The 24,273-nt window shown below is 37.3% G+C and overlaps 1 protein-coding gene and 1 long non-coding RNA gene across 4 annotated transcripts; one reads left to right on the top strand and one right to left on the bottom strand.

The window, feature by feature from the left end:
• The first annotated feature begins 3,994 nt into the window (after positions 1-3,994).
• Positions 3,995-5,749, top strand: LOC148970475 (uncharacterized). 2 transcript variants are annotated; one of them, XR_016148482.1, is made up of 4 exons: positions 3,995-4,228; positions 4,801-4,874; positions 5,007-5,080; positions 5,162-5,749. It is a non-coding gene; the product is annotated as an uncharacterized LOC148970475 (long non-coding RNA). The 2 variants fall into 2 exon arrangements; XR_016148481.1 differs by having other exon boundaries at positions 4,005-4,228; positions 4,806-4,874.
• A 6,423-nt stretch (positions 5,750-12,172) lies between these two features.
• Positions 12,173-23,730, bottom strand: spoplb (speckle type BTB/POZ protein like b). Of its 2 annotated transcripts, XM_039673943.2 has the most exons (13): positions 23,561-23,730; positions 21,503-21,618; positions 19,741-19,870; positions 18,815-18,939; positions 18,606-18,727; positions 17,537-17,688; positions 17,315-17,442; positions 17,052-17,229; positions 16,815-16,870; positions 14,917-15,039; positions 14,686-14,828; positions 14,074-14,127; positions 12,173-12,460 (listed from the first exon to the last, which is right to left on the bottom strand). In XM_039673943.2, exons 4-13 carry the CDS (start codon positions 18,890-18,892, stop codon positions 12,316-12,318), a joined length of 1,179 nt encoding a protein of 392 aa, XP_039529877.1. In that variant the 5' UTR covers positions 18,893-18,939; positions 19,741-19,870; positions 21,503-21,618; positions 23,561-23,730; the 3' UTR covers positions 12,173-12,315. The 2 variants fall into 2 exon arrangements, with proteins under 2 accessions (XP_039529877.1, XP_088981146.1); XM_089125020.1 differs by lacking the exon at positions 14,074-14,127.
• Between the last annotated feature and the right edge of the window lie 543 nt (positions 23,731-24,273).

The raw sequence follows: 24,273 nt of genomic DNA, 5'->3' as shown, positions 1-24,273 counted from the left end.
CAGTGTTACCCCTTACGTTTTTTTTTTTGGGCGAAAAATTAAGTATCCCCAATCTTCTCGAAACTCTGGATTCTGATAGAGGGCACTGAGACTTACACCTGAGTGCAAAAATGGAGGCTCTAGACCCTTCCAGAGCTGAGATATTGAAACTCAAAATTTCGACCCGAAAAAAAAACGACAGTGTTACCCCTTACGTTTTTTTTTTTGGGCGAAAAATTAAGTATCCCCAATCTTCTCGAAACTCTGGATTCTGATAGAGGGCACTGAGACTTACACCTGAGCGCAAAAATGGAGGCTCTAGACCCTTCCAGAGCTGCGATATCGAAACTCAAAAATTTCGACCCGAAAAAAAAATGACAGTGTTACCCCTTACGTTTTTTTTTTTGGGCGAAAAATTAAGTATCCCCAATCTTCTCGAAACTCTGGATTCTGATAGAGGGCACTGAGACTTACAACTCAGCGCAAAAATGGAGGCTCTAGACCCTTCCAGAGCTGAGATATCGAAACTCAAAATTTCGACCCAAAAAAAAAACGACAGTGTTACACCTTACGGTTTTTTTTTTGGGCGAAAAATTAAGTATCCCCAATCTTCTCGAAACTCTGGATTCTGATAGAGGGCACTGAGACTTACACCTGAGCGCAAAAATGGAGGCTCTAGACCCTTCCAGAGCTGAGATATCGAAACTCAAAATTTCGACCCGAAAAAAAAACGACAGTGTTACCCCTTACGTTTTTTTTTTTTTGGGGCGAAAAATTAAGTATCCCCAATCTTCTCGAAACTCTGGATTCTGATAGAGGGCACTGAGACTTACACCTGAGCGCAAAAATGGAGGCTCTAGACCCTTCCAGAGCTGAGATATCGAAACTCAAAATTTCGACCCGAAAAAAAAAACGACAGTGTTACCCCTTACGTTTTTTTTTTTGGGCGAAAAATTAAGTATTCCCAATCTTCTCGAAACTCTGGATTCTGATAGAGGGCACTGAGACTTACACCTGAGCGCAAAAATGGAGGCTCTAGACCCTTCCAGAGCTGCGATATCCAAACTCAAAATTTCGACCCGAAAAAAAAAACGACAGTGTTACCCCTTACGTTTTTTTTGGGGGCGCGAAAAATTAAGTATCCACAATCTTCTCGAAACTCTGGATTCTGATAGAGGGCACTGAGACTTACACCTGAGCGCAAAAATGGAGGCTCTAGACCCTTCCAGAGCTGAGATATCGAAACTCAAAATTTCGACCCGAAAAAAAAACGACAGTGTTACCCCTTACGTTTTTTTTTTTGGGCGAAAAATTTAGTATCCCCAATCTTCTCGAAACTCTGGATTCTGATAGAGGGCACTGAGACTTACACCTGAGTGCAAAAATGGAGGCTCTAGACCCTTCCAGAGCTGAGATATCGAAACTCAAAATTTCGACCCGAAAAAAAAACGACAGTGTTACCCCTTACGTTTTTTTTGGGGGGGCGAAAAATTAAGTATCCCCAATCTTCTCGAAACTCTGGATTCTGATAGAGGGCACTGAGACTTACACCTGAGTGCAAAAATGGAGGCTCTAGACCCTTCCAGAGCTGAGATATCGAAACTCAAAATTTCGACCCGAAAAAAAAAACGACAGTGTTACCCCTTACGTTTTTTTTTTTTGGGCGAAAAATTAAGTATCCCCAATCTTCTCGAAACTCTGGATTCTGATAGAGGGCACTGAGACTTACACCTGAGCGCAAAAATGGAGGCTCTAGACCCTTCCAGAGCTGAGATAGCGAAACTCAAAATTTCGACCCGAAAAAAAAACGACAGTGTTACCCCTTACGTTTTTTTTTTTTGGGCGAAAAATTAAGTATCCCCAATCTTCTCGAAACTCTGGATTCTGATAGAGGGCACTGAGACTTACACCTGAGCGCAAAAATGGAGGCTCTAGACCCTTCCAGAGCTGAGATATCGAAACTCAAAATTTCGACCCGAAAAAAAAAACGACAGTGTTACCCCTTACGTTTTTTTTGGGGGGGCGAAAAATTAAGTATCCCCAATCTTCTCGAAACTCTGGATTCTGATAGAGGGCACTGAGACTTACACCTGAGTGCAAAAATGGAGGCTCTAGACCCTTCCAGAGCTGAGATATCGAAACTCAAAATTTCGACCCGAAAAAAAAACGACAGTGTTACCCCTTACGGGTTTTTTTTTGGGGCAAAAAATTAAGTATCCCCAATCTTCTTCTCTCTTCTTTCAATCTTCCTTCTCCTCACACGGTTTCTCAGCATCCTTCGGCTTTTAGTATGGAACACAACATTAAGGTAATACATTTTTTCTTTTACTACTTACATGCATAATACTGGTTACATTCCATTAATAAAGCATTCTTGTTACAATATGTTTCTGTGTCTTTCTTATAAAACCAATAAACATTTGTTACAATATGTTTCTGTGTATTTATTATAAACAGTTTACGTATAAAAACTGTATAACAGAAGACTATCTATAAAGTCTTTTACATATGGTTTCATATAAAAGCTGTTTTACATAAAAGATTGTTCTATAAAGTCTTTACAAGCAGTTTACATATAGTTTCATATGAAAGCTGTTTTACATAAAAGATTGTTCTATAAAGTCTTTACAAGCAGTTTACATATAGTTTCATATAAAAGCTGTTCTATATAAAAGACTGTTCTATAAAGTCTTTACAAGCAGTTTATATATAGTTATTATAAAATAAATTGCATCATTCCACACAACAACGCCAAAAAAAAAAAAACATGACAGTGGTACCTTGTCTCGAGATCATGGGACTTACACCTGAGTGCAAAAATGGAGGCTGTGGACCCTTCCAGAGTTGAGATATTGAGATCCCACGTAGTATTTATGCCCTTATAAATATATCAATATCTCAGCTCTGGAAGGGTCTAGAGCCTCAATTTTTGCGCTCAGGTGTAGGTCTCATGGCCCTCTATCAGAATCCAGAGTTTAAAGAAGAATGGAGAAACTTTTTTCGCACCCAAAAAAAAAACGACAGGGGTTACACTGTCGTTTTTTTCGGAGGGGGGCGAAATTTTGAGTTTCTCTGATCTTCTTGAAACCCTGGATTCTGATAGAGGGCACTGAGACTTACACCTGAGCGCAAAAATGGAGGCTGTAGACCCTACCAGAGCTGAGATATCGAAATTCAAAATTTCGACCCGAAAAAAAAACGACAGTGTTACCCCTTACGTTTTTTTGGGGGGGGGCGAAAAATTAAGTATCCCCAATCTTCTCGAAACTCTGGATTCTGATAGAGGGCACTGAGACTTACACCTGAGCGCAAAAATGGAGGCTCTAGACCCTTCCAGAGCTGAGATATCGAAACTCAAAAATTTGACCCGAAAAAAAAAAAACGACAGTGGTAACCCTTTCGTTTTTTTTTTCGGGCGAAAAATTAAGTTTCTCCAATCTTCTCAAAACTCTGGATTCTGATAGAGGGCACTGAGACTTACACCTGAGCGCAAAAATGGAGGCTCTAGACCCTTTCAGAGCTGAGATATCGAAACTCAAAAATTCGACCCGAAAAAAAAAACCGACAGTGGTAACCCTTTCGTTGTTTTTTTTTTTGGGCGAAAAATTAAGTTTCTCCAATCTTCTCAAAACTCTGGATTCTGATAGAGGGCTATGAGACTTACACCTGAGCGCAAAAATGGAGGCTCTAGACCCTTTCAGAGCTGAGATATCGAAACTCAAAAATTCGACCCGAAAAAAAAAACCGACAGTGGTAACCCTTTCGTTGTTTTTTTTTTTGGGCGAAAAATTAAGTTTCTCCAATCTTCTCAAAACTCTGGATTCTGATAGAGGGCTATGAGACTTAGGCTGCGTCCGAAACCGCATACTTCCCTACTATATAGTAGGGAAAAAGCAGTAGGCGAGCGAATAAGTATGTCCGAATCTTTAGTATCCATAAAAGAGTAGGCCAGAATTACCAGAGTGACGTACTAATTATCGCGAGATTCGGGCATACGTATACTTATAGTACGTCCGAATATTCCTACTTTCTTACTATATAGTAGGGGAAAACAGTATTTGAAAGGAGTAGTATGTCCGAAACCTCAGTACTCATAAAAGAGTAGGCGAGAAGTTCCCGGATGATTTCCTGCTTTCGCCAAGATTTTTGAGTGTTCATCCGATGGATACTCTTCTATCCCAGGAGGCCACGGGAGAGCATTCGTCATTATCAACATCGCGGAGATCAGCGAAGCAGGGGGTTTTCAAATGTGAGTAAACACGGTTCCTTGTGTTTAAATCGTATGTGTTATACTACTATAGATTAAACGTTTTAACTGTTGAAGGTCTAAAGGACTTAGACAGTATAGTATAGTTGTGATTTTGCTGTAAACACATGGTTTATTAGTTAGTTAAACGGGGGAGCTCCAGTAAGTAGGCTACACGTAAGTTTCTAAAATGGATTTACATAACCATATAACGTCACATCTTAAACACGCTTATTTAAAATGTCTATTTACATCTGAAATGAAAATATTGTTTAAGTATTGCAGATGAGCACATCCCAACATGAAAAATACATCTGAGTGATGCAACGTTATGTGTGCTATTATGAAGGATAATTCACTGTTGTCAACACTACTTACATTAGACAAATGTGCTGTAAATACGGTAAATAAACAAATCTATAAAGTAACTAAATATGTTATATTTAATTTGTCCCTTATTAGTGTTGATATATTAAGGAACATTTAAGTTGGATTAAAAGTGAGTTAACACATCAACCTCAGCATGTAAATTCAGTGTTGAGCTCGTAATGTGAATCTTGTCTGTATGTTACAAGGACAGAAGAACACGCGTGTGTTTATCCGGTGGAGAGAGGCTCATGATGCTGAATGCTGTCATCAAAGGCTTTGGGTGAGTATACTACAGAAATGGATAACACAATCTATTCAATCTTAAATTGTAGTTTATTTGAATTATTGTAAATTCAAGTAGAGAAATTACAACACTTTTCTGATTCTTGATTTCTGTGCATTTGCTGCAGAGCTTTTGTGGTGGAGCAGGACCTGCAAGGAAAGATGATGGCAGCATTTGTTTTAGGGATTTTACTCAAATATAAAGTAAGGTTATTTTTAATAGATAAATCAAATGACATTGTGTTAAAATGACTGCTTTTGTATAATGTTTGTGCATTTTTGTAGGATCTGAAATGTCTGCAGACTGGTGTGAGCACTGAGGATGAGGAGCCCAGAGGTGCATCCTGGAAGTGGTGCCATGGATGAGTCCCTCCATCTCTCCACCTGCCTTTACGAGACCCTCGATCTCTCCACCTGCCCTTATTGCCTCAGATTGTGAAGCGCAGCACAACAACAAGCTCTGGGAAGAAGGCACAGTCCCCTCTGGTGAATTCAGCAGAATAAAGCTGCAGAATGGGAACCGCTGTGTTGAGTCGGCAGTATGTGGTGTTCAGCGGCTGTAAATACATGTTTGTAGTTTGAATAAAGCTTTGTTTCATGTGTTGTTGACTTGTATAATGCATTTGTTTATTGTGATGGTTACTTTTATTTGTTCTTTTACTCATTTATTCATTTTTATTATTGTTGTCAGTATATAAAATTTAATTATTTAATTAATGTATCCATTAATTCATCGATTGACTGATAATTGAGATGTTTCACTGCATACGAATATAAATGTATTCATGCATAACTGTCATATGACAAAACAAATTACATTTTGCTTGTTATATTAAATTATATTTTTAGTATATAAAAAAGTTATATAATTAAGTATTTGTCAGCATTTAATATTATTATTTTGTTTAAGTTTTGGGGTGGGCTAACAATGCAATTCATTCTGAGGTAATATTAATTTTTAAGGAGTGATACTTACATTTTTCGAGTATAAAATCAACAGTTTTCTCCAAAAGAGATCTTCGAGCAGCTGCCCGTCTCCTTTGTGCAGACATTACAAACGCAGAGGAAAACTGTTCTAGGTTGTGCTGTCGAGTCACTGATGTTATTAAGTGTTAGTACACCTGTCGCTCATATAATTTAAACTTATAAACGTATTACATACAAGATCATGGAAAGATACCATAATAATCATAATGACAAAACAGAAAACATAAAGATCATTGGTTTGTTTACATCATAATACAGGAAAAAGGAACAATAACAAGGCTAAATATCTTTAAATAGTTCTTCATAATACATGAAAAATGTTGTTGTTTTGTTGTTGTTATAGGTCTGAGGGATGAAACGAGGTAAATTCATCAAGAAAAGGAGCAAAACTTAAAGGAGAAACGTTTTGGGTATAAAATAAAGAAATTAACATATATTCAAGAGGTGACGATTTGGGGGTTAGCCTACTTAATAAAAAAAATATCGTTATAAGAATAACACTGTGGGTCACATTAGTAGGCCTAGGGTTTAAAATATAACAACTTAAATCAACCTTAAACGTATTCACAAAATGAATGGCCAGCTGTTTCTTCAACAATACCACAACAAAATGAGCAAGTTTCATCAATGTCAAGATATTTATAGATAAAAGAAATGAACAACGACACGTTTAATTCTTCGAAGTTTTTGCGCTTGTGATATGATGATAACGCGTCATAGTAGGTCACATGATAACGTCAACATGGCAGATGTCCGGTTCTCATTCATACTCAACGAGATTTGGCTATAAAGTACCTACTCTTTTAGCGCTCGTTGAGTAAGTACTTATTAAAATTAAGTACCTACTCATTGAGTATGCGGTTTTGGACGCAGCCTTAGACCTGAGTGCAAAAATGGAGGCTCTAGACCCTTCCAGAGCTGAGATATCGAAACTCAAAAATTCGACCCGAAAAAAAAAAACGACAGTGGTACCCCTTGCGTTTTTTTTTTTCGGGCGAAAAATTAAGTTTCTCCAATCTTCTCAAAACTCTGGATTCTGATAGAGGGCTATGAGACTTAGACATGAGTGCAGAAATGGAGGCTTTAGACCCTTCCAGAGCTGAGATATCGAAACTCAAATATTCGGCCTGAAAAAAAAAACGACAGTGGTACCCCTTTCGTTTTTTTTTTTTTTGGGCGAAAAATTAAGTTTCTCCAATCTTCTCAAAACTCTGGATTCTGATAGAGGGCTATGAGACTTAGACCTGAGTGCAAAAATGGAGGCTTTAGATCCCTCCAGAGCTGAGATATCGAAACTCAAAAATTCAGCCCGAAAAAAACCCCCAAAGTGTTACCCCTTTCGTTTTTTTTTTCTGGCGAAAAATTAAGTTTCTCCAATCTTCTCAAAACTCTGGATTCTGATAGAGGGCTATGAGACTTAAGACCTGAGTGCAGAAATGGAGGCTTTAGACCCTTCCAGAGCTGAGATATCGAAACTCAAAAATTCGGCCCGAAAAAAAAAAACGACAGTGGTACCCCTTTCGTTTTTTTTTTTTTGGGCGAAAAATTAAGTTTCTCCAATCTTCTCAAAACTCTGGATTTTAAAAGAGGGCTATGAGACTTAGACCTGAGTGCAAAAATGGAGGCTTTAGACCCCTCCAGAGCTGAGATATTGAAACTCAAAAATTCAGCCCGAAAAAAAAAACACAGTGGTACCCCTTTCGTTTTTTTTTTCTGGCGAAAAATTAAGTTTCTCCAATCTTCTCAAAACTCTGGATTCTGATAGAGGGCTATGAGACTTAGACCTGAGTGCAGAAATGGAGGCTCTAGACCCTTCCAGAGCTGAGATATCGAAACTCAATTAAGTTTCTCCAATCTTCTCAAAAGTCTGGATTCTGATAGAGGGCCATGAGACTTAAACCTGAGTGCAAAAATGGAGGCTCTAGACCCTTCCAGAGCTGAGATATCGAAACTCAAAAATTTGACCCGAAAAAAAAAAAAAACGACAGTGGTAACCCTTTCGTTTTTTTCCGTTTTCGGGCGAAAAATCAAGTTTCTCCAATCTTCTCAAAACTCTGGATTATGATGGAGGGCCGCGAGATTTTGACCTGAGTGCAAAAATGGAGGCTCTAGACCCTTCCAGAGCTGAGATATCGAAACTCAAAATTTCGACCCGAAAAAAAAAACGACAGTGTTACCCCTTTCGTTTTTTTTTTCGTTTTTGGGCAAAAAATCAAGTGTCTCCAATCTTCTCAAAACTCTGGATTATGATAGAGGGCCGCGAGACTTTGACCTGAGTGCAAAAATGGAGGCTCTAGACCCTTCCAGAGCTGAGATATCGAAACTCAAAATTTCGACCCGAAAAAAAAAACGACAGTGTTACCCCTTTCGTTTTTTTCCGTTTTCGGGTGAAAAATTAAGTTTCTCCAATCTTCTCAAAACTCTGGATTATGATGGAGGGCCGCGAGACTTTGACCTGAGTGCAAAAATGAAGGCTCTAGACCCTTCCAGAGCTGAGATATCGAAACTCAAAATTTCGACCCGAAAAAAAAAACGACAGTGTTACCCCTTTCGTTTTTTTCCGTTTTCGGGCGAAAAATCAAGTATCTCCAATCTTCTCAAAACTCTGGATTATGATAGAGGGCCGCGAGACTTTGACCTGAGTGCAAAAATGGAGGCTCTAGACCCTTCCAGAGCTGAGATATCGAAACTCAAAAATTCAACCCAAAAAAAAAACGACAGTGGTACCCCTTTCGTTTTTTTTTTTTTTTCGGGCGAAAAATTAAGTTTCTCCAATCTTCTCAAAACTCTGGATTCCGAAAGAGGTCCATGAGACATAAACCTGAGTGCAAAAATGGAGGCTCTAGACCCTTCCAGAGCTGAGATATCGAAACTCAAATATTCGACCCAAAAAAAACGACAGTGGTACCCCTTTCGTTTTTTTTTTTCGGGCGAAAAATTAAGTTTCTCCAATCTTCTCAAAACTCTGGATTCTGAAAGAGGGCCATGATACATAAACCTGAGTGCAAAAATGGAGGCTCTAGACCCTTCCAGAGCTGAGATATCAAAACTCAAAAATTCGACCCGAAAAAAAACAAAAAACGACAGTGGTACCCCTTTCGTTTTTTTTTTTTCGGGCGAAAAATTAAGTTTCTCCAATCTTCTCAAAACTCTGGATTCTGAAAGAGGGCACTGAGACTTACACCTGAGTGCAAAAATTGAGGCTCTAGACCCTTCCAGAGCTGAGATATTGAGATATTTATAATAGCATAAATGCTACGTGGGATCATTATCTCAGCTCTGGAAGGGTCTAGAGCCTCCATTTTTGCACTCAGGTCTAAGTCCCATGGCCGTCTATCAGAATCCAGAGTTTCAAGAAGATTGGAGAAACGTATTTTTTCACACCAAAAAAAACCACAGGGGTACCACTGTCGTTTTTTTCGGGTCGAAATTTTGAGTTTCTCTGAGCTTCTTGAAACTCTGGATTCTGATAGAGGGCCATGGGACTTAGACCTGAGTGCAAAAATGGAGGCTCTAGACCCTTCCAGAGTTTCTCTGATCTGGGTTAACGGACGGTGGAATTTTGGGACTGCGCTTGGTGCAACAGACCCCAGGGGGCCTGCTGAGTGCAGTAAAATAGTTTATCACGACAGGAACTTTAGTTAAAATGTCTATCAAATGTACTACCCGAAACCCCATTCAATAGATTGCAGGCGGGATGGTGTCCAACATAAAAATGGTATGAAACTCATACCGGTTTGGAACAACAAGAGGGTGAGTAAGTGATGACAAATACAATTTTTGGTCGAACTATACCTTTAAAGGCATAGTTCACCCAAAATTTAAATTAGCCCATGATTTAATCACCCTGGCCTCTAGCCATCCTTGGTGTATATGACATTCTTCTCTCAGACGAAAACAATCAGCGTTATATTAAACAATGTCCTCCTGGCCCTTCCAAGCTTTATATTGGCTGTAAATGGTTGTTTCTGTTTTGAAAGTCCATAAAAGTGCATCTATCCATGATACAAGTGCATCTATCCATGATAAAAGTGCATCTATCCATAAAAAAAAAATATATATTAATATAAAATATTTAAAGTATTCATATTTAAGTTGTGCTTTAGATTTAAATCAAATCCATACGCTCTTTTGGCCGGAAGTTTTACTTTATAAAGTTTTAAATATGGATATTTTTCTTACATCTCCATCTTCCTCATAACTCCACATAAAGTCAACATCTGAGATATTTTCATCAGCTATATGTTCAAGCACTTCAGAACTGTATATTCTGCACATGAAAAAGCTTCAAAAATGTATCCGTACTGTGATATACATTTTTTTTTTTTAATAAAAGAAATTTCAATCAGCATCACTGAAAATGTGACTTCAGTAACAGGCTTTCAAACCTACTGTCCATTCTAATGGATAGACACATTTAAAAAAATCGTGATTTAAAACGTGCAATTCTACAGTCGATTTTTAACTTTAATTAATAAGTTCAATCTTTCTATTTTACATACAAACTATGAAATACTGGCAAAAAATATATACAAAATATAAATACACCGTAGAAAATGTTGCTTGCTTCTGTTTTTGGAGTGAAGTGCTGCCATGCTTCTCTTCAAAGTAGAGTTTTTTATATATATATAATTACTACATGCAGAACTTTACTGGCATCTGATTGGATGACAAACGTCCAATCTCATGGACTGCAGGCTTTAAACTAGGTGAAATGCTCCAGAAGTTAAAAAAAGGGGGCCGACATGTGATGTCCATTATAATGGACACACTGGGTCTGAATGGGTTAATTTGTTTTCGACTGAAGAAAGAAAGACATGGACATCTTGGATGACATGGGGGTGAGTAAATTAACAGTAAAAAAAATTTTAAAAGTGAACTACTCCTTTAAGAACAAAATGAGGGTAAATTATAACAGAAATTTCTTTTTTGGGTGAACTAACCCAAGCTGAACCCAGGCTTAAGACCTGATTTCCTGAAGGCTGATTTGTGTGCTTTACACTTGCGCTTGGACAAGACCAACAACATCTACGGTTTCCACAATTACCCCTAACCCTAAGTTTCCAGAACTCTCCCTTGTGTATTTTCATTATTGACTCTAAGGGCCTCATTTATAAAACGTGTGTATGCACAGATTTGAACTTAAAGTGTGCTTACGCAAAAAAAGAAGAAAAAAAAAGATATGGGTCTAAGCAGACGTACACATTTTTCCTTGTGGTAGAGAGTCAAAGTACTGCAGGTATTTGGAAATCGAACTCAAATTTTACTACTTGAAACTAAAATGATTTGGACGTTGATTGGTGCTCGTATTTTTATGTTAATGACATTAATTAGGATCTGAAACAATTCAGCTACGGACAATTTCAAGATCATTTGAACTTCAACTATTAGAGAAATTAGACCGGCTGATAAAAGAATATGAATAAGGAACAGGAGAGGAAAATTAATCAAAATAAGACCACGGACATATTTGAGAAATTGGCTCGATTCAGAATTAATGTTGACTTTAAAAACGGCGCTGCGTAAAAAAAGAAAAGAAATTAAAGTACAAATTGGATCTGTTTTTTCTCCATTTTATTTCCAAAGCAATAAATCAAAGTTAATTTGAACCACATTACACTTTTCCAACACAAAGAACTCTCCTGATCCATTGAGTACGTTAAACCATGGGCGGGGGGGGGGCGGGGGGGGCGACTTAAACTAAAGTCAGAACTAACTGCGAAAAAGGGAAAACAATTTCTGTAAACAGCACGGTAAACAAATTTTCATATTTACCAATAGTTTAGGTTGGTGCAAAATATCGACATCTTTAGCCGTTTTCATGTAATACTCATAATGTGATTCACGTCACATTTCACCAAGTATTCTACAGTACGACCTCAGTTAATACTTACGCCGATTTTAATGATGATAAACATACAATGTGACATTCTGCCAGCAATATAGGGAACATCATCACTTAAAAAGTGTCAGTGGAGACGATCTTTGCGAACGATGCGTGCGCGTGGGTATGCGTTTAGTGAGTGTATACTTGGTTTTTTTGAAACGTCAGACCACGAGTTCATGAGAAGGGCTAACGCAACCCTCCCCCCATCATGAACATGTAACATACAAGGTCCTAAACACCACCATGTTAAAACTACTGCATTATGTGGGAGCTAGTGCAATTCAGACAGGTCTGGGATCAGTCGCAGCAGGCACATAGCTACACGTAGGAGGAGTGGAGGGGCAGATCCTTTAAGGCCATTTCTCAAATGACGCCCAAAGTGAACAGCATGGCGAAGTCCATTTTCTTCATGAGCACTGCGGTTTGAACTAGCTCCTCCATTGTGTCTCTGGTAAGGGTGACGGGCGAGTGAAGAGGGGGGGGCAAAAAGGAGAAGGGACGTAGGGCTCGGTGGGGTAGTTCCGCCTCGTCATGCGTTTTGTTCAAAGCAGTCTGAGGGCAAAGGTCAGGACTGCTTTAGCCGTTTCCTTGGCAGACCAAAAGGGGTGCACTGGGCTGATGCGAGAGCGCGGAACGCCTCGGCCACTAAATGAGGATGGGACTGAATCATCGCTTTCCAACCTGCAGTCTCCATTATGTCTGCAGCATGACTGCAAAAGAGCAAAAACAAAAACATTCATCCTACACTGATAACGGGTAAAAATAATCTGGGATTTTTATTAATTCAGTGAAATCGTGAAAATTAAAAGGAATGTTCCGGGTTCAGAACAAGTTAAGCTCTATCCACAGCATCTGTGGCATGCACACATCTACAGTACAGTAATGGTGCAAAATGAACAGCAATATAAATACATTTAAGAACAACATATATATTTACTTCATATAAAGTTTGAGGTCATTTTTTAACCCCAAAACCGTATTCAGGACAAATGTGGGCAAAATAGTTTTGATTTATTTAAAAAAAAATACTTCCCTTGATCTGAGCGGTATAAGACTAGGCTACTTTTCCTAAGTTTGCCTCCTGAACACACACTTTTTTTTTTTACTCAATTCTACAATGTTAAGTGGGTTAAAAACTCCTTAATCTTGTATTTGGGTCAAAAATGGGCACCCATAGAAATGAATGGGAAAAACTGTAATTAAGAGCATTCTAAACGAAGCCAAAATAAGACACCAGGTGATAGCAAAGTCACTTCATCTTTAGATTTTAGCTGTAAGAACGTATTGGAATGATAAAATAAAAAATAAAACAAAAATGAGCATAATTTACATAGAAAACATGGTACTTTTTGAAGTAAAAAAAATTCAAAAATACCCCCCCCCCCCAAAAAAAAAAAACAAACAAAAAAAAACACCATAAATGGATAGACAAAACTTTATCGAAGACAGTGATATAACACTTATAATAAATAAAATTAGGATCACACCTGAGTCCTCTGAGCCCACATTTGTCCACAATTACAGGATTAAGGGCTATAAAGTGAATATGGTTTGAGGGTTAAAGGAAATTACTACGCTTTTTTTGTTGTTGTTGTTGCAAGGATGCATTAAATGAATAAAAAGTGACGTGCAAAGAGACTTAGTGTTTCAGAAGATTTGTCTTTCAAATTAATTTAGTTCCTTTAACTTTCTATTCAAAGAATCCTGAAGTTTTGTCCAGAAATTAATCAGTTTAACAGATTTTTAAAAAACAAAACAAGTTGTTTTAATGTGTTTTTTCTCAAAAGAAATGACACAAAGAGACTTCTTTCAAAAATCTTACTGACACCAATCTTTTTCAACAGTTTTGAACAACATAAATAGTTTTTCATTAATTTATTATTTAATTTCATTAAAATATTTTATTCACTGTAATAGTCTAGCTCCCTATTGCTTACTGCTTTAGTTTGTATTATTTTTGCTGTAATGTTGTCTGACTGGTGAGATTACTGTTACAAGCAATTGAACTTCTGGTTATGGGTTACCAAAGTTATTCCCGTAGGTATTTTGCATTGTTAATAAAAAAAGTATGCCACGGATGCTGTTGATAGCGCTTAGATATCACTGAACCCAGATTATTCCTTTCAAAAGTACAATACAAAAAGAGTTGTCATGCGTTTTTGTGCAAGGTAACTCAAGAAAAAGGCTGCGAATCATTTGGCTTTTACAGGTATCTTAGTCACATCATTACTGTTCAAACTGGCGCTTCCTGCTATACACAGATGTGCTGGGTGCTTTTTATTTGCAAAGACTCTGGGAGATGGTAACGTGTTGGCACACATACTTGCTATTCCAGTTCTTCCCATCTTTACAGCCCAGCTGTCTAAGAACACTGCATCTAAAGAAAAAGCACAGAGCAGAATTCACACAGAGCTCCCAGAATGCACTGCAGCTACGGCTGTCATCGTTACGACAAAAATAGGACTTAGCAGGTGATTTACTGTCATACAAATAATTGCAGTCAATATAGGCCTAGTTGTCAGCTTTGCTTTTAATCAGTCATTTATTCAAAGTGAAATTAGGACTACACAATAAAATGTTTCATTTCTCTAAAGGAAGATATTAATATTAATAAGCCCAAATTTTTTTTGAAGGTTGTTTATTATTGTTGTTATTTATCATCATTAATTATATTTCAAATATTTAAAGCGTTAAATATTTTGGTCCATTTTGCCCTTCACACTTTTTTAAACCCTTCAACATTGAAGAGGAATGAAGTATTGCATTTCCGCTCTAAATTGTCCCAGCATTCGTCATTTTAAGACAGCCTCATTAAACTTGTGAGCCATTAAATTTGCTAAGTAAATACAGTACTATTCATGTTTACTGAACACTTAAAAGTGTACACAGTTCATAATCATTTAATCTTTCAAAAATCCCGAGTGTGTGTACTTGCCTATTAATGAAGTCTATGGCTTGTGCTTTCAGCTGCTCTGCGCTGTGCAGGTCAGCCAGAATGAGGATGTCGGCTACATTCTCTACAGACAGACTGTTGCAGAGAGCCTCCTCACATAATACCTTTAATCTTTCCAAAGCATACTAAAGAGAAAGAGAAACAGACAGCAGGTAGCAGATAGCATGAACACAAAACAAAAGTGCCTGTCCTTTAGAGCAGAAAGCACCGTACCTTGTCTGCAGCAGCTAACAGGTTGTCGGCCATTTTCTCCAGGTTAGGAGCTTTACCAGTGTAAATAAATACCATCATTTCCCTAAATACATCCGGTTCCACATCACTGATGTCCACACGGTTCTGCAATAGGATTGAAAAAAAAAAATGAACTAAATGACAGAGAATATACACATACAATAAATAATGTCTTTATTTGTGACCTGATCCAGCAAAATGAGCCACAGTGACCCAAATTTAAAAATTGAGATTTTGATATTAATGGAAAGAGGACACTATAAGCTTTCAAATGATATCTTTAAAGTTTTTTTGACTGTTTTTTTTGTTGTTGATATATTTCAAAATCCATTGCATTTTAAGGGATAAACGATTTATTTTATAGCTTAATTTGACCAAATACATTATTAAATAATTAAAAAGGCACTTTTACAAAAATGTTCTAAATTCAGAAAGATTGAACAGAGGTGCCAGAGAGAAATTCACTTTTCATACGGATTAGGGAGCAGTCTGTTTTCTTTCATTTTGAATATATATTTTTTATTATTTCATTGTTTTTCCACATAATTGGCCCATATCTTATAATGGAACGTTGCGACTTCCGACTCATTTTGCCAGAGCGGGTCACATTTATTTAAATACTGTATGTTAAACTAATTTTTTTTAAATCTAAAATAATAGTTTAAAATGATTTAAATGTTTGTACTTGGCTCAACAACAAAAATTTAAGTGGTTTCCTCAAATTGAACTGAAAATGAAACTTTTAGTGACTTAAACCGCCTTCTCTAACTTGTTTGAACGTCCAATGACGGCCAAGCTTCAGCTCACTGATGGCATGATGTTTTCTCCTAGGATTTCCTGATGCTTAAATGACTCCATCTTGGCTTCGACATGCTGCAGGTTTCCAGTGCCAGAGGATGCAAAGCAGCCCCAGAGCATCACAGAGCACCACCATGCTGAACTGTAGACAATGTTCTTATCAGCTTCATTCTACTTCCTCCAGACATACCGCTGATCCATGGGACGGAAAAGTTGCAGTTTTGTTTCATCACTCAACAGAACAGAATTCCCAAACTTCGGTGACGTATTAATATGATTTTGAGCACATTTCTTTTGCTTTTGGGTCAGTAGTGGTGTACGTCTCGGAGATCAGGCATGGAAACCGCATGCGTTTAGTACGTGCCATAGTGTGCAAGCTGAAACCTCACTGCCTTTTGCCACCAAGTCTTGCTGAAGGTCTTCTGCAGTCACTCAAGGGTTTTTCTTACCCTGACTTGTCAGAAATCTGGTTGAAGCCTGTTGATAACTTCCTTTTTCTGCCCTGTCCAGATATTGTAACCACTGTTTCTCTAACTTGATATCAAGGATTCCTACACATTTTCCATTTCAAAAATCCATACTTTTCCAGACATCCTTCAAAACAATTTTTCAGACCATATTTAAAGATGTTGAGTAGAGCCCTATGAAATCCGTTTTATTTTTTCCCAAATTCAGTTTTTTTTCCGTTTTATCTACATTCTTTCTAATGTTCATTCATGTTTTTTTACGTGCTGTAACTAGTAATAAAGATGATCAGATGCTGCCACTTCGCTTGAACTGAGGCGCTACAGCGATCTGTCACGCCACATTAAAAAGTTGCATACTGAGGAATTTGGGGAAACCACTTTTCAATTATCAGTTATTTCAATTACTTTTGTTTGATTTGTTCATTGCAAACAGCTGAAAGTCTGTAATTGTTGCCAATAAACCTGATTTGCAATGGGGGTTGAATCATTTTGTTTACAACTGTATAAATAAATTATGACTACTGTTATTATAAAATGTGAAAAAATAGTAATTCTAAAGAATAGAGATTAGGTGCATCCAACTTTATGACAGGTAGTGAGCATCTTTTCACTTACTTTTTTACTCTCCTCCATTTTGTGTTCAAACATGGCATTGAATACTGGCGACCTCGCTGTCAAAGGAAACATGAATCATCAGTTTTAAGTGAATCATATGTGGGTTAACTACTGCCAAATGCCTCTTTCATTTCACTGAACATTCTCTATTGTCTGTGCACCTTGTCTTTTTAGCAAGGCAAAATCTGGGTCTACCCCAAGCGTCTGTCAATGCTGTGTTTGGATGACTAAGCTCACCTGCCAGTATGGATTTGTGCGCTTTGAACTCTTGCCCTCCTACGAACAAGCTGCAGTCTGTGAACCTAGAGCCCTCCCACAGGTTACCCAGGTCATCGGAAAGCTGACACTCGGGAACCTTCAGCATGTTTGTGTTTGATTGGCCAGAGATGTTTACAGAGTCCTGGACCACACTCACCTAAACAAATGAGTCATTGGTTTGAAGCAAGGACATTATTACACCAAAACATTTATTATATGTGAAACGGTACATGTTACGTTACCTCACAGAACAGAGTGAGCTTGTCATCAGGAAGAAGTCCGTTAGCTTCATCCAGCAAGAAATCTCTCCTGATGAACTTCTTGAAGCCCCAGTCCTTTCCCTGGACGAAGCGGTAGGCTCTTTGGCTTTCTGAAGTGTGTGGAGAAAACAGAAGCACAAATAAAAGCATTTAGTTACTCCACATAACCAAAATGAAACATCTGAGCATCCAGAAAACTCTTACCCATGGCTTTAGTTTCTTCTCTTTTGGCATTCAGTAAAGAAAACTTGAACTTTGCTCTGACTTCACTTTTTGGGCAACTGACAAGCAATAAGTACAGAGAGAGATAATCTTTACTCTCATCATCAAGACCCTTTGGGTTCACTCGCAAACACCTACAGAAAAAAAAATGAATTAAAGAGCATGTTAATTTTTTTAATATACATATACACACGTACATGTTATATATACACACACACATGTAAAAACCAATTCAATAGCATGGACAACATTGATTCTGAACAACCACCTATATGCACATAATTCTATAATTTGGAAACATGATTTGGAAAAAAACTGAAAAATTGTATGCGTTTTGGGCATTCATTTACAGGACAACAGCATTTTGGGACTCTTGAAAAGGAGTTTCAAAGTGCAAGTTTTGGGAAAGCTATACTGTTATTGTCTCCATGTAAACTACAAAAACTACAAATCGTTTTTTTTTTTTGTTCGATACCAATGCCAAATCAATTCTTTTAAAAAGGTACAGGTGCCTTAACGGTGCCTGAATCAATACTTTAAAAAAAGAGATCCTCAAAACGATGGTGAATGACATTCACCATAAACGTTTTTTTTTTTAATTGAAAAAAAATAAAATAAAATAATAATAATAATAAAATAAAAAAAATCTTAAAATTGAATATATTAATTTTAGAGTAAATATTTAAGTATAAATAGATGTGATGACAGCGATTTTTTAATTTAATCATTTAATTTTCAGATCACGTGATCATCAACTTCTAAATTCAAATCTGCGTTCACACCTTGGCTGGTGCTGGCGTGAGCGCAGATTTGAATTTAGAAGTTGATGATCAATTATTATACCGGTTCCATATCGGTGCCTGGATTCGGTACCCAACCCTAGTCCTAACGTCCCAGTATAGTGTCAAATAAATATTTTGCGACCCCCAAAATTTGTCCCAGCCGACTCAGTGTAAACCCAACTTAAATCAAAACAGGCCACAGTGGTTTTACAGAAAAAAATGATATTTGGAAAGAGAGAAGAATTAAGAGGCCACACAATTAAACATACCATTTCATCTTATCGTTAGGGCCTGAGGAGAAGGTCGAGCTCCTCACAACTTCTCCCATCTCCTCCCGACAGAAGCTGAAGTTGTTAATCGTCCACATGTAAGAAAACTTCACGACTTTTACCTGTTGATATAAAAAAAGGGGACATTTAGGAGTTGTGATGTTCTCAACTCAGAGCGGTTCCCTTTCCATTCGCTCAGTCTCTCTTACCTGTGTGTAACACCAGCTCTCTGCCACAGGTCCAGATGTCATTTCCCCTGGGGGAGGGGGTGTGGGAACCCGTGACATGGCCTGCTTTCACCCTTCCACGCCCCTGATTTAGCTCACTTCTCGGCCTACACACAAAATCAAGACAAAACTGCACAACTGTAGTTAAAACAAGTCAATATGATTTCCCAATATGAGAACTGGTTACAATCACAAGGCAGCTCTCTTAAATGTCTATAAATAATCACAACTGAGGTACACTAATACTATTAGGTCAAAGTTTATATATAGAGCACGCTCAAATAAAAAGCATTCAATCATAATTTACTTTGTATTCTACTAAGAAACTAGTTTTTGCATTTTCTGAAAAAGATGCCAGCCTATAAAGAAAACTCACCACATTTTACAATTATAAATTTAGCAGACGCTTTTATCCAAAGTGACTTATAAATGAACAACACAACAGACCACAATGCTGTTCAGAGTGATTTCTAGTGTTTCAAAGTGGTTGCTAGAGGGTTCTTGGATATGTGGCTCGTGTCTCTCAAACAATGCAAGTCTATTGGATTTTTTGACCATTTTATCATTTGCCAAGAAAAACTACTCTAATTACTCTAACTAATTTTCCTGTCTGTATTTTATATTTTTAAAAAGTATCATCTTATGCTCACCAATGTAGCGGTTATTTGATCAAATACAGTAATGTTATTAAACATTATTACAATTTATAATATCTACTTTCTATTTTAATACATTTTAAATTAAAATCTAATTTATTCCTGAGATGCAAAGCTGAATTTTCAGCGTCATTACTCATTACTCCAGTCTTGAAAAAACAAAACAAAAGTAACAAATACTCAAACAACAGAAAAAGCAAAAACAAACTGAGTAATACAGGAGGTCATTAAGAATGTATAGTCAAATAATACCTTGTGTTCAGAGATCAGCAGGTTGTGTTTCCATGTCATCCCTGGGCTCAAGCTCAGAGACACAGCCGTCTGAGTGATTGGAAACAATGACTAGCAGTGCATACTGACCTCAGCCTCTAAACAAGCCATCCTAAAACACACAGACACAGAATTAACCTCACTTGCATCCATGTCATGTCTCATGAAAATCAGCTATATTTGATAGCATTTAACTTGAAATGAAAAACAAAAAGACATAGGTATTTCCAGAATACTAGTGCAAAATCAGTCGCAAAAAAAATCAATCGTTGCATAATGTTGATTCTGAGTCAACTTGTCCGTTAGTTTGCAAAAACCACAGATAGAGAAAGAAATGCATCTGCATCCTGAGGGTTAAACCAAAATGTAAAGCAAATATTTTCTTCCATAAAATCATGTATTCTTTGTATACATTTATTGGCGGTGGGACTATTAAAATGGTGGGACTAGTAAAATCTGTGAATGTTGCCAGAATATGAACAGGTGTCAATAAAGATAGACGATTTCTAGCTGTGTTTTTTCACCAGTCAAGGTGAACAGATTATGGCTTGACTTACATCATCATGACAAAACAACATCATCATGACAAAACAACAAAATCTGATATAACTTAGCACGCAAACAAGGTCATTGAGTAACAGGATCACTAGTATAATATCTTGAGTCTATAAACAGTGCATTTTATTTTTATTTCCTACCCCGTTTACTTCCATTGGAAGTAGTTATGATAAATAATCTATAAATATAGTCATTTATAGATTACTTACTGTGGTAATCAGCATTATGCTACAAGCTGTCAACTGAGCTTAAAGGGATAGTTCACTTTGAAATTAATTTTTGAAATGCTTTATCTTACCTCAAGTGCATCCAAGATGCAGGTGTCTTTGTTTCCGCAATAGTTTCAATTTTGATATTTTTCGGTCAAACCGTTCTTGTCTGTCAGTCATATAATGGAGGTTTATGGGGTCCACCTCAAAGAGCATGCACAGAGAAGTCCAAATTAAACATGATTTAATGACTCGTAAATGTAAGTACACATTGATGGCCTAAGACACGAAACGAGTGGTTTTTGTGAGAAAACGAACAGTATTTATATCGTTTTTACCAAATCACAGTCACGTCCAAGTGATCTGATGGCGAGGCCGATTCTGTCTGTGCAAGTGCCGGAAAGCCCCGGAAGTGATCTCTTGCGTGTGTTTGTCACTCATTGTTTACACAGAGATTTCAGAAGTGTTACCCTTCACTGTGAAGATCTACCGGTAAACATATTTAGATATACAGGAAATTGCAATGGAAGACGATTTCGACTTGTTCGACTGACTTTGATTATAACAGGTAAAAACGATATAAATACTGTTCGTTTTCTCACACAAACCGCTCGTTTCGTGTCTTAGGCCATCAATGTGTACTTACATTTATAAATCATTAAATCATGTTTAATTTGGACTTCTCTGTGTATGCTCTTTGAGGTGGACCCCATAAACCTCCATAATATGATTGACAGACAAGAACGGTTTGTCCTAAAAATATCAAAATTGAAAATACTGTGGAAACAAAGACACCTACATCTTGGACGCCCTTGAGGTAAGCTAAAACATATCAAAAATTAATTTCAAAGTGAACTATCCCTTTAACTACTGGATGACACGTATCAACACCTACATTACATAAGACTTCACCATTCTCTTCATTGAACTCACAACATCTACACATCACACTCAACCTTATGAAAACGCACACTCACCTCAGTAAGAATGCTGAATCTCACTTGTGGGAGTTTTACAGATCTTCCAGAGCAGAAAGCTTGGCAGATGAGGGCGGTTCAGTGGGATGCCACTCTCAGCAAAGACTCAATGAACCCTGGCAGGAATAACTGGATTTTAACACCACATCTACACTGGCACTGCATCAAGTTCGGTCCCAATTGCTTTGCAGCTCACAGACTATTGACATCATAACTCTGATATGGGCAGATTTGAGTCAGGGGAACGAGACGATCTAGAACTAGGCTAAATAAAAAATAAAATAAAAAACGAGTTGTGTTTGGGAACGTTTTGTCAACAAGTGAAACGTGCAAACCCCATAAAATGCAGCAATAAACGCAAAGGGCATTATGATGTTTGATAATGGATGCAGAGAACAGGAACACACACAAGCCAATTGTAAAACAAATGAAGAAAACATGAAATTAAAGACATACATTAAATAAAGTTGAGGAAAAAAACTTTAAGGTAATTTAAAAAAAAAAATTCCACTGCCCTTATGGTCAACAATGGATGGCTAAAAAAAATGACAACAGACATAATGGCAGTCCAATCAGATTTTTCTAACTAATATAACTGCAGATAGATTTTGAAACCTAATAACTTCAAACAAACATGAACAACTTCGGTTTATTAGCCGAAAATAATTCTCTCAAATTTTTACTCAGGATTATCATTGTTGTACCAGATTTCAGCTACTGCTCTAAACATTGTTAGCGAGAAAGTCTCGATATAAAAGCTTTATTTTCCTTTTTCTTTCTAGAAGCATGCAATATAAAATTTACTATATTTAAAATGAACAATGAATCTGAAAGATATGCATTTAGATTTAATAAAGTCGTTGAATTGTCAATCGGAATCCCTGGAAATCAGCAATTTTAAAAAAAGAGTCGATTCTCGATTGTTAAAGGGTTAGTTTAGCCAAAAATTAAAATTCTGTCATTAATTTCTCACCCTCATGTCCTTCCAAACCAGTAAGACTTACATTAATCTTTGGAACACAAAAGAAGATATTTTTAAAGAAATCTGATCGATTTCTGTCCCTCCATTAACAGTCTACGACACTACCACTTTGAATTTGACGCTTCAAAAAGTTGATATAGATATCTTAAAACTTTTTCATATGAATTGAGCGGTTTAGTCCAAATTTACTGATGAGACATTATCGCTTTATATGATGAACAGATTGAACCTCATTGGTTCACGAATATCAAGCGAACATGGTTTAGCTTACGTTTATCAGATCTGTTGTGTGCACTGATTAATATTTATAAACCAAAACCACTCAATTCGTATAGACTTTACAATACCTTGATGAGCTTTGTTTTTGGCTTTTATAAGCCTCAAAGTGGTAGAACATATATTGCTCTGATTTCATTAAAGATATCTTCGTTTTTTGTAATGAAAATTAACTAAAGTCTTATGGGTTTGGCACAACACGTAGAAAAAATGACTATTTTTGGGTGAACTATCCCTTTAATATGATTATTACGAATGAGTTGTTGAGAACCGCTCGGCTTTGTTAACCAAATCAAACAATTCACTGAAAAGATTCGATTCTGAATAACGAATCGTTTGTTCGCGAATCGGACATCGCTGTAATGCGCTACCAATTCAGCCCCATCCGCCCCAAGTTTTTGCTATAAATCGATAACCGCGTTTCTTACCGCGTTCAAACAAGTTTGTACATACACATGAGCGCCGAACACTTGACATCGTTCAGTTATATCCGCTCGCTGTGCAACTGAAGCGGAAAACGAAAAGAAAAAGAGTCAAGGAAACCAAGTTAGCCGACCGCGGCTCGTCTCGTTTGGCCTACATTTCATGCACGGCCCAAACAAGAGACAGAACCATAACAAAGCCTAATCAACAATGTTGCTTTAAGGCCGAAACCAAGAAAGATCATTCAACTAAACCCCGCACGTATCTGATTTGTTTGTCCCAAAACAGCACATAATGGTGTAGATCGAGTAAGCATCTGTCTTTGTGTCAGTGCGCAGAGCGGTGGTTAAACACAAGAAAAAAATAATTTTACAAACCTCTTAGACACTCCGCATCACAGACATAGAAACACGGTACGATATGTGACCTGAGTGAGTCGTAGAAAGAATTTTGTGCGAAACGAGTGAACTTTTGAGCCTTTCTCTACAGATAAGGGGTGTTTTTCTCTCCCTGTCTCTCATAGCGCTGCCTGCGCTTCAGCTCTGTGCCGGCGCACTGCGCATGCGCACATAACTTCCTCTCAAACCATCTGTTCTAATAACAAGCACAGTTAGTTAGCATCGTACACTAAATTCTAATGGCTACACTGATAGAGTGATTATTTTGGTTGTTTTAATTAGCTTGCCTGCCATTACTAAGATAAAACATGCACCTACATTAGTACATTTTATGATGCACTACTCTCATCTGCATAGAAGCAGTTTCCATGAAGTTTCCAAAAATTGACATGATATAATAAATAGGCTATAATAGTGAATCTATAATATATTGAGAGGTACTTCATTACATACATTATGTGACATATCATTAGCTAGCTATAATATACACCATGTGGTCTGCTGGCATTTATGGCATCACAGTCTCTTTACCCTAAAATAATTATTGGGATTTCCATGACAAAATGAAGTTACTCTTTTATGGATGTAGGCTATATGCCCAGAATATATGACTCGGAAAAGGCATGACTTATCCAGTTCCCCCTTCACCACATAACTAAACGGGACTGAAGTGTCACTGAGGCTGACTCAAA

Source organism: Pimephales promelas, chromosome 21 (genome assembly GCF_988280905.1).
Source record: "Pimephales promelas chromosome 21, fPimPro1.hap1.1, whole genome shotgun sequence".
NCBI lineage: Eukaryota > Metazoa > Chordata > Actinopteri > Cypriniformes > Leuciscidae > Pimephales > Pimephales promelas.
This window is presented reverse-complemented; position numbering and strand designations above follow the sequence as displayed.